Source organism: Vicugna pacos, unplaced genomic scaffold (assembly GCF_048564905.1).
Source record: "Vicugna pacos unplaced genomic scaffold, VicPac4 scaffold_19, whole genome shotgun sequence".
NCBI classification, from domain to species: domain Eukaryota; kingdom Metazoa; phylum Chordata; class Mammalia; order Artiodactyla; family Camelidae; genus Vicugna; species Vicugna pacos.
Genome location: NW_027328740.1, coordinates 44,886,268 through 44,900,852, shown reverse-complemented (window position 1 = coordinate 44,900,852; position 14,585 = coordinate 44,886,268). Strand labels below are relative to the sequence as shown.

The 14,585-nt window shown below is 37.5% G+C and overlaps 1 protein-coding gene across 1 annotated transcript in view; it reads left to right on the top strand.

The window, feature by feature from the left end:
- LOC140693441 (thrombospondin type-1 domain-containing protein 7B-like) overlaps positions 1-13,946 on the top strand; it is a 160,567-nt gene extending 146,621 nt beyond the window's left edge. Inside the window, 3 exon segments of the mRNA XM_072957307.1 lie at positions 6,457-6,651; positions 12,877-13,156; positions 13,925-13,946. Of these exon segments, the coding sequence (XP_072813408.1) occupies positions 6,457-6,651; positions 12,877-13,156; positions 13,925-13,946 (497 nt within the window).
- Positions 13,947-14,585: the final 639 nt, after the last annotated feature.

Sequence of the window (14,585 nt, the reverse complement as noted above, 5' to 3'; positions counted from 1 at the left end):
TGGCCTCCTATTTTTTTTAAATATAATAACCAAACTGGTTTATTTGAAATCTGATTACTAAAAAAATTTTCAAAATTCAAGGTATTATACATTTTCTAAGGTTCACTCAGAAGAAAAAGGCTGATGGTTTACAGGGTTTGACCTAAAGGTCCACAGATGTTGTTTTATATTTACAGAGGTTTTAATCTGAAGTGACTTTTGGCAATCATGAAATAAAACATGTGGTTTGTGGTCTCCACACATGTTGGCAACCTGCATTGTATCATTGAACTAGTGACCTTGCTACACAGATGTGGAATGTGTAATTGCAAGTGTTATGAGCCTTATCTAAGGATCTTAGAATGTGCATAGCAAGGGCAGGAAGCTAGCCTGTATCATTGTTTGTTCCTCTGCACAGGCATAAGGTGTGCCAAGCACCTGGCCGGGCTCCATCTGGGCTGGGTGCATCCTACTCATTCTTCATGCGTCTCCATGGTCCAGGAAAGCTCCTGACTGCCTAGTGTCTGAGGCCCCTGGAGTTATGTTCTTGTGGGACCCTAGGTGTAGGGTACTTTTATTTCCAGATTTCTTTCATCTGGGTAGCCCAGACCACTAGTGCAAGGTCTGCCCTGTAGAGCACATTGTCTGCATGTTGATCTAGCAGTTGCTGCCCCCCTCCCCAACTAACCCTCACCTCCCTGCTCCTGGAGGTGCATGTCCCTTGAGCTCTGTATCTGAACTGAAGCAGTTCCCGATTGTAGGACAGCAAGCTAATGGAGCCCTTCTATTTTTCCTAGCATCTCACCCTTATTTCCTGGAAATCATGACCTCTTGAAAGAAATTCTTTTTGCCCTTTTTTGTCAACTATTAGAGTTGAAATCTGTAAGAAGTGACTTCAGGAAAGTGATGCGGGTGTCCTTGGTGAAGGAGATAAACATAAGCAGATCTGGGCTCTATCATTTATTTCATCTTTCCAGATAGAACATTATCATTTCTTATCATAAGGCCAGTAAACCCTGCCCTTTTCACATCATAACTGAAAAGAAGACAAACTTACCATGGCATGTGTGACTATCAGAGTTGAGAGGTGATGGGGCCAGAAAGACTAGCCATTTAGTAGTGGTTAATAATCTGCTGATTTCAGTCATCATTAAAGGCTAAGAAGGCTGCCTAACTATCCCACATAAAAGCTGCTGTATTCAAAAAATTAACTCTGAGACACACTCAGAATTCATACACATCTTTGCTATATTTATTTTGCTAAATTCTCAGATAATTTTACATTTTCTCCCAGGCCATTCCTTTTCATGCTGCTAGAATTGAAAAGAATCAGGTAACAAGGGAAAGCAATTAGTAACTTGTTTTCCTTCTTGGGTGATTTTTGCTCAGGCTGTGTCTTGATTGAGAGGAAGATAATGCTGAACTCAATTCTATATGTTACATACATTGCTAGACACTATGAATAGAAAAATGGGACCCGAGGCATCACAGAGGCTGCTGGAGAGCTCCAGATCACTGGACCCACCTACGTGGTGACTCTCCCTTAATGAGAAGACCCTGCTGTTGCAGGCAGCTACTCTGAGCTTAGGTGAGTTTCAAACAAAGCACGATGAGAATGTTCTGCAGCTCTCTGAGCTGATTTTTACATGGGAGTACAGCTTTACTCTAGTGAAGATGACAACATTTCAGGTTTAGTAAATAAAATATAATCTCTGAATTGCCACTGCTCTTGAACGATTCACCACAGGTAGAAATACATGACAGGCATGGCCAGCAGTAAATGCCTCTTCCTTGCCTGATGGAAAGCACCTTTCTCACTAGTGTGGTACAGCACTTTCAATACATAAAAGCACCAAAAGAGAACTCTTAAGATTATGACTTGTAAGTGATATGCTATGAGCCGGAAGATCTGGAAATCAGAGTTCAACTAAAAAGCAGATGTCTTATGGGTACATTCTCTGTAATGGCTTGTTTTTCCTGTCTGCCTCTTACACATCTTTTCAAGACTGAGGTACCTACTTTGGTAAACCAGGACTTCCCGATTGGTTATCGCCAGTAGGTAAACTGTAGTATTATGCTACTATTTTGTATTTACCTGCCTGTTACTGCCGCTAATGTAGCTTCTCAGAAACTGAATTATTTGTATGTACATGCATATCTGTGTACACACACAGGATGTTTTTATAATTATTCCTAGTTCTTTATATTTTTTGGGACCAAGTGAGTGGATGGAGAAATGGATGAATGAAAAAGTAGGTCAATTTCAGTAAGTATTAGGGCAGAAGATGTAGTTAATAAGGATCAATGTGTATAAGTGGTCTAAAGTCTAGGCCACCAGGGAAGTAAGTGACATTAAGAAGTTCTGTTCTCAATCCCGAGGCATAAGCTATTTTTTCTGCCTTATGTTCATTGTTCTTCTGATCAGTAATGAAACTGAAATGGTTCTAATGGTCTGAAAAGCTTTGATATATACCCCTAAATACTACTTAGGTGTTAAAATTCTCATGAATTCAGTATATTTTAGCAGAGAGGGGCGTGGCACCTGTTTCTGTGGGATATGACCACCTCAGTAAGTGAGGTGTAAATATGGACAGCACTCTGACACAAATCTTCACTCTTTTCCCATTAAACTCTATGAAAGTATTTTGATCTTGCTGCCTCTGAAAAGAATTTCCAGCAGACCCTAGATTTCTGTTTCTGACTTTTCCTGGAGTTGTGATTTTATATGGGAGCTTACATTGTAGCCTCATTTTTATAGACATTAAACACAGTGCACAGAGCTTCACTTGGAAATAAAACACAATATCCCAGGGAGGGCCACACAGTCTTTGGAAGAGGCTGCAGCGACATTATAATTTAAGGGAGGGTCCAGTCACACTTTTTAAGGGTCAAGAGAGTTTGGTGGGATTTGGAAAATTCTTCCTGACCTAAGACGAGTGATGGTGGAATCCTCTTTCCAACCACGTCTTAGGTTTCATTTCCACTAGCCTTCTTCAAAGTAATAGGTAGCTCTCCAGAAACACGTACCAAGTGCTTAGTTCTGTGCTAAGCACTTCATCGGCATCAGTTTATCATCTGATGTAGATGTTATCATTCCCATGGTATGGATGAATGAATTACCTTCAGAGAATTTACATAATTTGCCCAAGGTAACAACAATAAAAATATAAAAGCCATCCTTAGTTCTGTTAGACACCAGCCCCACAATTTGGTGGTACAGTCTACCTGCCACCTCTGATTTAGTCCTCAAAAGAAGTTATCTAACTGATGGAGTTAATACACATTTAATATTGGCCCCAGAACTATATTGTAGGTTAAAAGTAACATTTTAAAAATATCCTTTGCCCATGAGTTGCCCAGTGGAGGGGAACTGTGAATGGGTGTATTCCCACTGACTCTAAATGTCTTCTCATTTCCTTTGTATGTGTATCTGTCTCCTTTCCTCAGCTGGGTTTCTAGTCCTGCCTACCTCCCACTTGTGCTTTCTTCATTTTTTGCCTCCCCTTTAGTACAATTCAATAAATGTATATTCAATGATTCCTTTTATACTCGAATCAGTCCCAAGAAGGAAATCATTTTATTTAACTTGTTCATGTTTTTATTTCTAGTGGTTCTTTTTGCTTGTGAAAAGAAATTAGAATCTTGAACTTGAAGAAATTGAAAACCACAGGGCCTGGACTAAACTGATGATTGCATGCTCTGTAGCTTGTCAGTTACTACTAACCCTTGAGATAAATGATCCTAGAGATACTGGTCTTCAGAGTAATATGGATCAGACTTCATGCTACAACTTTGAATGTATTCTGTGGCCCTTAGAATCCTCAAGTGTCTCCATTAGACTAGTGTATAAGTCTGTGTAGGAGTGATGGCTCAGATTTGCTCTGCATAGTCCTGTTAATGCAGTGAAAGTTTTGAGGGTGTATCTAATATATGAGTTGACTAAGGGTGATTTTAAGTGTAGTAGGCAATCAGGTGAAGATTCCCTCAGTTTTCTTTTCATCTTTATCCTTCAGATTCTGAGGATGGCCAAGGAAGAAATGTGGTGTGGCGAGCAAGAGTGTGTGTGTACCTGCTAGAACTATCAGCTTGATTTAAAACAAATATAAAGGATAATAATAGCATTTATTTGGCCCTTAGTGGGTGTGAGGCACTGTTACGAGAATTCTCACACTTTGTTGCATATGCCCTTGTTATAGTCATTTTAAAGATGAGGAGACTAAAGCATAAAGAATTTAAATAACTTAGTTCATATAATTCCCAGATGTTTTGAGTTGGAATTTGCATTCATGCCATGTGACAGCAGTATCTGTGATTTCTGTCATGTGCTGAAGCTATTCTTAATTTCTTATGCAAAATAGTTCAATATGGACTTAAATAAACCCAGTACATTCTAATTTATATGGTTTGTAGAACTTCAGAATATCATTGAATGTTTATCATAGCTTTCAAATTTTAAACTTACTCAAATGAAATTATAGAAAGTTAATATTTTATTATCATTGGAAAAAAGCTCTTCATTTGTGTATTCATAGATGTTAAATTTCAAATGGCAGTATTTTTTGAAAGTATTTAAAATTTCTCTTCGTGTTATTTAGTGTATTGTCATCTTGGGAAAAAATAAACTTGGCACAATAAAAGTCCCCTAAATTGACTCCAAATTAGTGTTCTCAATATGAAATTCAAATAACATTTGCTTGTATCCTAGTTAAGAAAATATATTGCTATATTTATCATTAATGGCTATAATATTCCCAACAAAGAAAATGCAGGTGATGTTGGCTTGATATGCAGTAAATTTTATTCCTAGGATGTGGATAAATATAAAAACAAAAAATTATTCAAAATGAATGAATAGCTCCACCTGCCACAGAGCAGATGTACAAACTGGGAAGTATTGTATGTGCCTCCATTGTGATCTCAGCTAATTCCTAGGTCCTAAATCATTCAGTACGATTGGCTTTCACCAGTTCATAAATAATAAGTAAATGGCTGGCTGGATGGATGGGATTCAGATTGACTTGTTCTCTGTTGTGTTCAGAATAAAGAAAGGAATTCAGAATATAAGAGTAATGGGCAACTGAAAGCCCCTATGTACACTTATCCTGTATTAGAGAGGCTTATGTAAAAAGTTCTTAACAATATTGATCCAAAGCTGTGGTCTCTTTATTCCTTGTATCTTGGTAGATTTTATAGCGCTATAATAAAATGACCCTAAACTTTGGTTTCTTTAAGATGATGATCTCAGCAAATAGCCATTAACATATACCACATCCAGAGGCATCATGCCAGGTGTGGCCAGTCAGTGGGCAGACTGGGTCAGCACCACCTTTGACACTTAAAGACAAAAATATTCCTGGACTTCTCCCCCGGAGATGCTGACATAGTAGGTCTGAATTTACACCATTGAATATATTCTCATAGACGTTTTTGGTTAGGAATTGGCTTAGAAGTGTATTTTTCTACTAGGGCTGATATTTGGCAATGCCTGGAGTCATTTTTGGTTTCCAAAATTGGGAGGGTGTGTGTGTTATTGGCAACTCATGGGTGAAGGCCAGAAATGCTGCTCAATATCTTACAATGCACAAGACTCTTGGACCAACAAAAAGAAACTATTTAATCTAAAATGTCAGTAGTGCCAAGGTTGAAGCGTGCTGGTCTAGAAAATAAAGATACATCCTTAGAGTCCATAATAAGGGTGAGTAAAAGATTCACAAAAATATTATCCATTCATAATTGAATAAAGTAAATTTCATTAGCCCAAAGAATCAAGTAAAATCTCATAAATGTTTTATCTTGAGATTATTAATTACTTCATGGTATGACTAGAGACGTCCTAGTTGAAAATGTATGTGAGAAACGTGGAAGAATTGTCTGCATTTGGTAGAATATTTGTAGTGGGGATTATCTGGATAGACTAGCTTGTAGTGAAAAAAAATGATTTAGAATTTCTTACTGACCCTGAAATGTTAGTAAGGAAGAAGGTTACTTGTAGAGAGCAGAAATTCCTTTTTAAATACTGACTGTGAAATTAAAATAGGACCACTTCCATAAGTGCCACTTCAACAACTAAACAAAAAGATCAAATCTAGGAAAATTTTTAATGATTTTTTTGATGGTTTTGTCCTTTTTGGTCTTTATATTACTGTTTTACAGATTCTGTTTTTCTAGGTTTATATCTCCTCTAGAGATCAGATGCTCAAAGTGGGACATACAGTAAATTACTAAATGTTACTTTGGTTGCTGTCAATGCAGGATTTGTATTAATAATGAAACCAATTGAATTCTCAAAAACCTCCACTGGCAACAATAAACATTTAATTTCCAGAGATGAATAAGGTTAGCTATGTTGAACACCTTTTGCAATCACTGTGATAACCAAATTCTTCAAATGTTGGGAAATTCTGCTATTTTGTCAAAGAACCAGCAGCAGACTGATTTAATTAAAATAATAACAAATGTTTGTCTCTGTTTTTTTAGCTGTCTCATGTGTCTCTGATAACAACCAGTCAGCAGAAATGATGGAATGCCTCAGGCAGACAAATGGCATGCCTCCCCTTGTGCAGGAGTGTACGGTCCCATGTCGTGATGACTGCACCTTCAGTGCTTGGTCCAAGTTTACGCCCTGCTCCACGAATTGTGAAACAACTCGAAGTAGACGGCGCCAGCTCACAGGTAGGGTGTGCCTCTCACTCTTTGTCTTCAGACAAGTGATGCTCTCCTGAACCTATCAAGTTCCAGAAGGGCAGGAAATTGTATCAGGTCTCTCCCTCTCCCCGTCCCTCCCTGCCATTATGCATCCTCTTTGCCTGTGGTTGGTACCTACTACATAGTACATACTCAGTTAAATGCTTGTGAAACAAATGAAAGATGTGAATCATTCTATAGCTCTAAAGTTACTCTCTACACAGCATTATAATCTTTATAGTCATAAATGGCAATATACCCAGCAACTTTCTGGGAGTAGTTAATGGCAAATTATCTGGTGTCGTTTTCATGCCAGGATCTCAGCCAGCTTGGAAGCAGCCCCGGATTTGTAAATAACATTACAGGCAGATCTCATTCATGTCTTCATCTTTTACTATTACCTTTTAAGTAACTGGATATTTTAAAATTTTAGTAGGGGAAGGCAAAAAATTAATTGCATAAATAAATTCCATTTTGGTGATATATATTAATTAATGATTTTATTTACATCCTTGAAATTTAATGGAAATTAAAGCAATGAATAGTTTAATCAAGGTCCTAGAGAAATTGTGCCTATAATATGCAGATAATTGATACAATAATTTATCTTACTTCTTGTCTAAATAAATATGCCAGAACTTCTCTTCATTGTATGTTTTTTTTGGTATAAGCAGAAAACTTAATTCAGGGAGTGAAGAACCCAAGGAAAGATGCCAAAATAACAATTGGGATAATAAAGTTAGGGTTGACATTGAAGAATTAAGCACAGATGACATTTGTTCTCATGAGCAATTCGTGAGCTAATTCTCTTGTTTCAAGACCCCTTTTGTTGGAATGCATTACACACAAGATTGTTTTAAATTTGACTCACTCTAATGGATTGACATAATCCATGAGAGCCTTTAACAGGATTTCTGCACCCACATCAGGATCCCATTTGTAAGTACAGGTGAAACATAATCACAAATGGAAACATCAAATAAAATAAGTTATAGTTTGATCTCTCTTCTATAAAAATTTATTCATATATAATTTTATGCAATATTGCTTATGTTTCTCAGATAAAACAGATTTCTTATAGAGAAACAATATACTGGTATAGAATATATATGACAGGCATAATTCCAACTTCAGGCACAATTTAATGGAGCTTGGTTTACGTGTTCATACATAATGCTTCAAAAGTCATTATCCTAGCAACTCTCTTTGTAACTTTGAGATGAGAGAGAATTTCCTTTAAGAGGAAAGAAAGTTTTTAATTGGTGGTGATACTTTGTACGTGCAAACTGAGAATGAAAAATACTGAAAATCCTAGGATATTTATTCATTTTACAACCAGTGCAGTTTGTGTTATGAATGGTCAAAAATGTAATTGATTGGACTTTTATTTAGCATAACTTTTAATGTAAATGTTGGCAAACGATTATACTTTTTTCTGCAAACTCTATCCCAAGAATTACTCATGCTAAAGACTATTTAGAATTTCTTTTCTAGGTTATTAACTGCTGTGCTTTTGCCTAGCTAATTGATCTTTGCATGTCTTAATATCTGGATGACACCTAAACAACTGGCTGTTTTCATGAGATATAAGAGTTGTTTTAAAAATAGAATCAAATGAATTATCTAGTGCTGTTGATTGAGAGGAAAATGCACAGTGTAAGAGTTGTGAGTTAAGGTTTATGCAAGGTCTTACTGAGGACTCTAGACCTGGAGACAGCCTCTCAGATAGCTCTGAGGAACTGCTCCAAACAGGTATGGGGGAAGGCTAGCTTGCAATTTTGTTTTTGGGGAATACATGCATTAGCATACATCTTGATGAAAACTTACTGCTGGTCACAAAGAACAGGAATGATCAAGCTAAAGATCGTGATGTTTTTCCGTGTGTGGGAAGATGCAAGAAGAGGGGGTAATTACACTTCTTCCTGAAATGCGCCTAATAAGCTAAGAGTGTTTATCTAAAGCACAGAGGATCCTGTTACTGTCTTTAATTTCCTCTGCCTGAAACAGTGAGTTCACTGTCAGTCAGCCACTGCATTGAGTTAACCTTTGTAGATTTGGGCGGAGAGTAAAATGCTCTTTACTCTTCATTGTTTGCAGTGTCATTGGTGGAAAAACAAGCAGTGGAAAATGTGTGCTTCTCAAGCTTTATTTGATGTGATACTAATGCTTGTGTTTTGATTTTCCCCATGTAATTTGGTAGTAAACTTAATAAGCGGTGTCTAACACGAATGATAGTGAAAGGCCTGGGCTTAGATTGCAAGGCAGTGTGACTCTCTCTTCTACACAGTCACACACACGGCAACATACAGACATAAATACAGGCCTCCCATTGTACAGGGGGCCATCTAGGCTGTTTGTTTCTTTTTTCCATTTTTGTTAACCAGAGGTTTTAATTGAATATCTGGGTGTTCTGCATTGTACGTAAAGAAGAAAATCACAGTTTTAGATTCAGTGATAATTAAAGCTGTTGTCTATACAGTACTGTCAATAATCAGCCCATCAAATAGGAGGTCTGTCTAGGTTATTCATAATTTTTTTTCAAAAATAATTGGATAACTAATACCCATTAAATATTGTAGTTTTTTGTTTTGTTTTTGTGGAATCAGTTATAAATTTCTCTGATTTAAGGGGAAAAATATCTTTAGAGCTGTATAGGGATTGATTTAAAAATTTTTTTAAAGTATTAGCTGGTTCTGAATCCAGAGTTCAATGATTATGACTTGAATGTAATCAAAGCAAACGACTACTGGTAACTTGTTTCTTATTATGAGAACCATCTCTTCATTAACTGATTTGCTCAAATTCTTCAAACAGCAATGCCATGTGATTAAGAAGGATATTACAAATACAGAGACAGTGTATATATGTGCAGAATATTTACTCTGCCAGTAACTTTTGGTTACCCTGTACGTGGATGTTTTCTTTATTTCTTTCTACTCTCTTTTCTTTCTTCCTCCTTTTTCCTTCTTTCTTAAAAACTTTCCTCAATTAATCAAGGAACAATTTTTGCTTACCACTTATTGCTCTAGGCATTACAAGGGAATAGATAGACATGACCCTGATTTAAGAGCTTACAGGCTAATGGGAGATAAGAATTTTGCTACAGAAGTCACAGTACAGTGTAGTACCTGCTACAGTAGCTGTTACAGGGTGCTGTGTGAGTCTTTTTTATTGCTTTTGTAACAAATTACCACAAATTTGGTGGCTTAAGACAACACAGATTTATTATCTTAGATTTCTGAAGGTCTGAAGTCAGACATAAGTTTTAATGCCTATAAGCAAAAGATTGGCAGGATAGCATTTTTTTCCTGAAACTCTAGGGGAAAGGGTTTTCTTTTCCACCTTCTAGAGGCTACTTACATTCCTTGGCTCATGGCTCCCTTCCAAGTCCTGAAATTCAGTAACATTGCATCTGTTGGGTTGTTCTTTCCTGGTCATATTCCCTCTGACCCTCTACTGGAGGCCAGGAAATGTTCTCTGAATTTAAGATCCTGTGATTATGTTGGACCCACCTGAATAATCCAGAATAATCTCTTTACCCCAAAATCCATACTCTTAGTCACATCTACAAAGTTCTTTTTGCTGTCTAAAGTAGCACTTTCACCTGTTTCAGGGATTAGGATGTAAACATTGCTGGAGAGCCATTACTCTGCCTACCACAGGATACACAAGTACAGAAGAACACCTCTTCTAGGGCTGAGATGAAGAGTGTGTTCAAGGATGACTTTCTGGAGGGACTAATCTCTTATTCTGGACCTAAAGGGCAAGCAGTCATTAGCTAGGCTATGGAGGGAGGATAGAACTGGTAAGTTTCTGGAGTAGAACATACAAAGGCCAGAAGTTAGATGAGTGGCTTCTAGGAGCTAAAAGATGCTAGTTTGTAACCTGCTGGAGGCAGAGTGGTGCAGCACAGGCAGGAGGCAGATACTAATAAGCCCAGATCCTTTGGAGCCTTGATGACCAGGCTGAGGAGTCTAGACTTCATTCCATGAACCGTAGTTCTAAATAGATGGGTGTTGTCATCAGACTTCCAAATTTGTAGGTTGGTCCTGGCTGCAGTGTGGGGAATAGTTGGAAGGGAGGGAGGGGGTTGTGGTGGCAGTGACGTCTTGGAAGGAGCCATTGTAGTGATTTAAGCTGGGGATTTGCAGGTGGGCTAAATATGGGTGGTATCAGTCAGAGTGGATACAATGGGCTGATTCAGGAGATATTTAGGTATTTGAAATTATTTTTGTCATTAAAAGATAGAGATATGTTTCAAGTGTGACACTCCATTTTTTGACCTGGCCATATTGTTAGAACTGGGAAACACAGAAGGAGAGAGAAAAGTTGTGATGTTCAGAAGGGTGGGTTTTGTCACATTGAGTTTGACTGGTCCTTTAGTGTAGTTTTCCAGTCTGGCTCAGAGCTTGAGTAAAAAAATCTGGGCTGAAGGTAATAATTAGGGATCAAAGGCATATAGACGATTACTTAAACTCTGTGTGTGGGTGAAAGTGTAGGATCAGAAAAGAGAATCTAGGGCAGTCCCCTGAGGAAGCCCATCAGTTAAGAGAGGTAGGGTGGGAGATTGCAACAAGCAAATAAAGATGTGCCCAGAGAGATGGCAGGGGTGTGGGGTAGGGGCAAGGGACAAAAAGTTAAGGTATGATGAAACTTGGAAAGGTTATTTCAAGGATGATGATGCAGTCAGTACTCACAGCTATCACTGAATGATCAAGTCTAAAAGATAAGAAAAGATAGTTCAGGGCTTGGTTTGTTTTATTACTTTGGTGAGAGTAAGTAGTTTAAAGGAATAGGTAGACTTAGAATCTAGGGTTACATGTGTTGAGAGAGCAGAAATGGAAGAGATGGAGATAACAGTACCTTATGGGAATTCAGAAAGCACCAGAGACTTGGGCAGGTTAAATGCTGATAAGGAGCCATTCCCCACCCACTGACAGATCTCTCAACCGGTACATTCCCCAGCTGTGGTAGAAGCTGTGCCTCTCAAACTTATTCTCAGTAAGTGTCACTGATAATAGAGGTAAGTGAATAACTCCTCCCAGCAGGACACTGGTGTGGCTGAGCTTTCACAAGGTCATTTCAGGTCCTGCATTTATTGTGACCATAAGCATCACAGAAGACATAGAGCCAAGTGTCCAGGTGACAACTGTAGACTTGTGTGTAATGTAAACCATCTGCCAGTGAAAGTAGTCTATGCATCAGCTTGTATCCAGCATTTCCAAAACAGCCATAAAAACTGAAAATAGACTAATAAAGCCGCCTTCTCTCCCTCCCCCCCACACAATCAGAGCCAAAGCTCTAGCTAATGACCTACTAATGAAGAAACAAAGTAAAATTATTAGATCTAGGAAATCCTTTAAAAAATCTAGAGGAACTGTGTTAGTAGCTAAGTTGAGTCAAGTTGAAGGCTGTCTTGGAATCCATTGAACATGATTAGCAAGAACTCACAGCTTTGAAAAATGACTTTGCATTGTCATTACTCAAAGTTAGTATTACAGCAAAAAGGTCCATCAAAATCAGTTGGCAAGGTAAGGTCATATTCTAAAATATTTGAGTTAAAAAGGTCTCTCAAAGTGGAAGGCATACCCTTTTTCTCAGATTAAATTATCCAATGTGATTTGAGCATTTATTGCAATCTGTTGTTTCTGGCAGCATTTGTGAGCTGCCCAACAGCAGGAGCCAAAATAAGTTCCACTTTGCCCACCACCCCATGTGACACCCAGCCTGACTCCAGGGCCATTGTCTGGGAGGATACCATTTTGTTCTTTGAATACATAAACTCTTTAAAAAGCTACTTGACTAAACACAGAAGGAGTTAATATTTACAATATTTTGTTGGTTTCCCTGGCGACCATTAATTTCAAGAAAATGGAGACAAGGTAATCAATCTGTTTTTATCAGTAAATCATAGGGAAATTGATAGTAAATAAATCAACCAAGACCTTTTCTAGTTGCTGAACCACCATAGCAAACATCTTCTAAGTATTTTCTGCCAGTATTCAACATGAAACTTTTTTCCCAAATAAATTTTAATTTCACAGATGCTCTGGGACCTGCTTCCATTGTCCTAGGATTTATTTCTGTGTGGAAAAAAAGAGTGAAAAAACTTTATTACGAACTAATAGTCTAATAGCTTTTAATACAATGTAAGTGACTTTTAACAAAACAGCAGATGTGAAATTAATACATGAATGTCTCTTGTTGGAACAGGCAAAAGCAGGAAGAAGGAGAAATGTCAAGATGCTTACCTGTACCCTCTGGTGGAAACAGAACCATGTCCTTGTGATGTGTTTATATCTCAACCTTATGGTAATTGGTCAGATTTCCTTCTTCCTGAAGGCAGAAGGGAGCCTCACAGAGGACTGCGGGTTCAAGGAGACAGCAAAGAATGTGGAAAAGGCGTGCGCTTCCGAGCAATGACCTGCTCTGATAAACATGGAAGGCTGGTTGACCCCGCCCACTGCAACAGCTCTGGTAAGGAGATGGGGAGGTTTGTCCCAGGTCTAGAATTAGTAGCTTTGTTTCTTAGTAATGTTTCCCTTCTCCTCTGGCAAGAACACACTGCCTCTCATACAATATGGGCGTATGAAATGCACATATCCATATCTCACTCTTCTCCGAGAAAGCCAAAGTCCAGTACAAACAAATATATTTTATGCTTTATTGGTGCTCTGGTCATATATTTAGAAGGCATCAGGCCTTGGATTTCTTCTAAAGATGTGGACAGAATACCAAAGAATAAGTTTAATTTTAAATGTTTTACAGTGCAGTATATAAGTACACCCAAATTAATAGACTAGAACTGTAGAAAAGAAATTAGGCAATCTGGAAATGTTTTTGTGATGTTAATCTGGGTGAAGACTGTTTTTGGGGGGAGGGGATGGGGAACCTTGGGATGATTTAAAAGATATTGTTGAACAGAGAAAAGAATGATGGTTAAATATGGTCAGGGTAAACACTGATGGAAGAGGCTGAGATTAATGATTACAATGCGGCTTATGAATTTCCTCCCCTATTTTTTGGTTTTTAATTACCTTTTTAAAAAAACTAAACAAGTTAGGGATTTTACAGAAGGTATGGATAGAGAGAATTGATGTTTGAGTGACAAACTCTTAAAAAAAAAAGTAGATTTTTGTCTCTGTCATCAAGGTCTTGTATTCTAATAAACTTTCTCAATAATGCCAGAAATGGCAAATTGAATTCAGTTTTTACACACAAGTCGACTAAATGATAGTTCATCTTTATTCTTTATTGCCAGTGTAACAGCTCGTTTTGCTTAGGATATTTATAGGAATGCAATTTAAGGTTTAATGATTTTTTAATTAGTATGGTTGTTGCTCTGCTTACTCAGTTAGTCTAGAGAATTTTATTCAGTAATTTTACTTTCAGAAACATTAAACACATCGTAAGCAGGTAATGGACCCATTTTACAGAGGCCAAAGTTGGTCAACTCAAATCTTTTTTTCACCTTTAATGTACATATTAGTTTATTTTTAAAATTTTTGTCTTAAAATATATTTGACTTATAGCATTGCATACATTTAAGGTGTATGACATGTTAATTCTGTACATTTGTAGGTTGTAATGTGATTGTGATTATAGTGAAAATTATTACCTGTAACACTGCATAATTACCATTCCCTTTTAGTGGCTGGAATAATTCTAGTCTCTTAGCAAGTTTGATTATAACACAATATTGTTGTCCATATTCACTGTACTGTGCATTAGATCTCTAGGACTTATTTTCTGCTAATTCCAAATTTGTATCATTAAATAACTATCCTATCCCTGTAAATCCCTTCACTCCCATTCCCTGGAAACCCCTCTTACTCTGCTTTTATGAGTTTGGCTTTTTTAGATTCCATGTATGAGTATGATGTAACAGTGATATGAGTTATGAGTGAGATAACACAGTATTT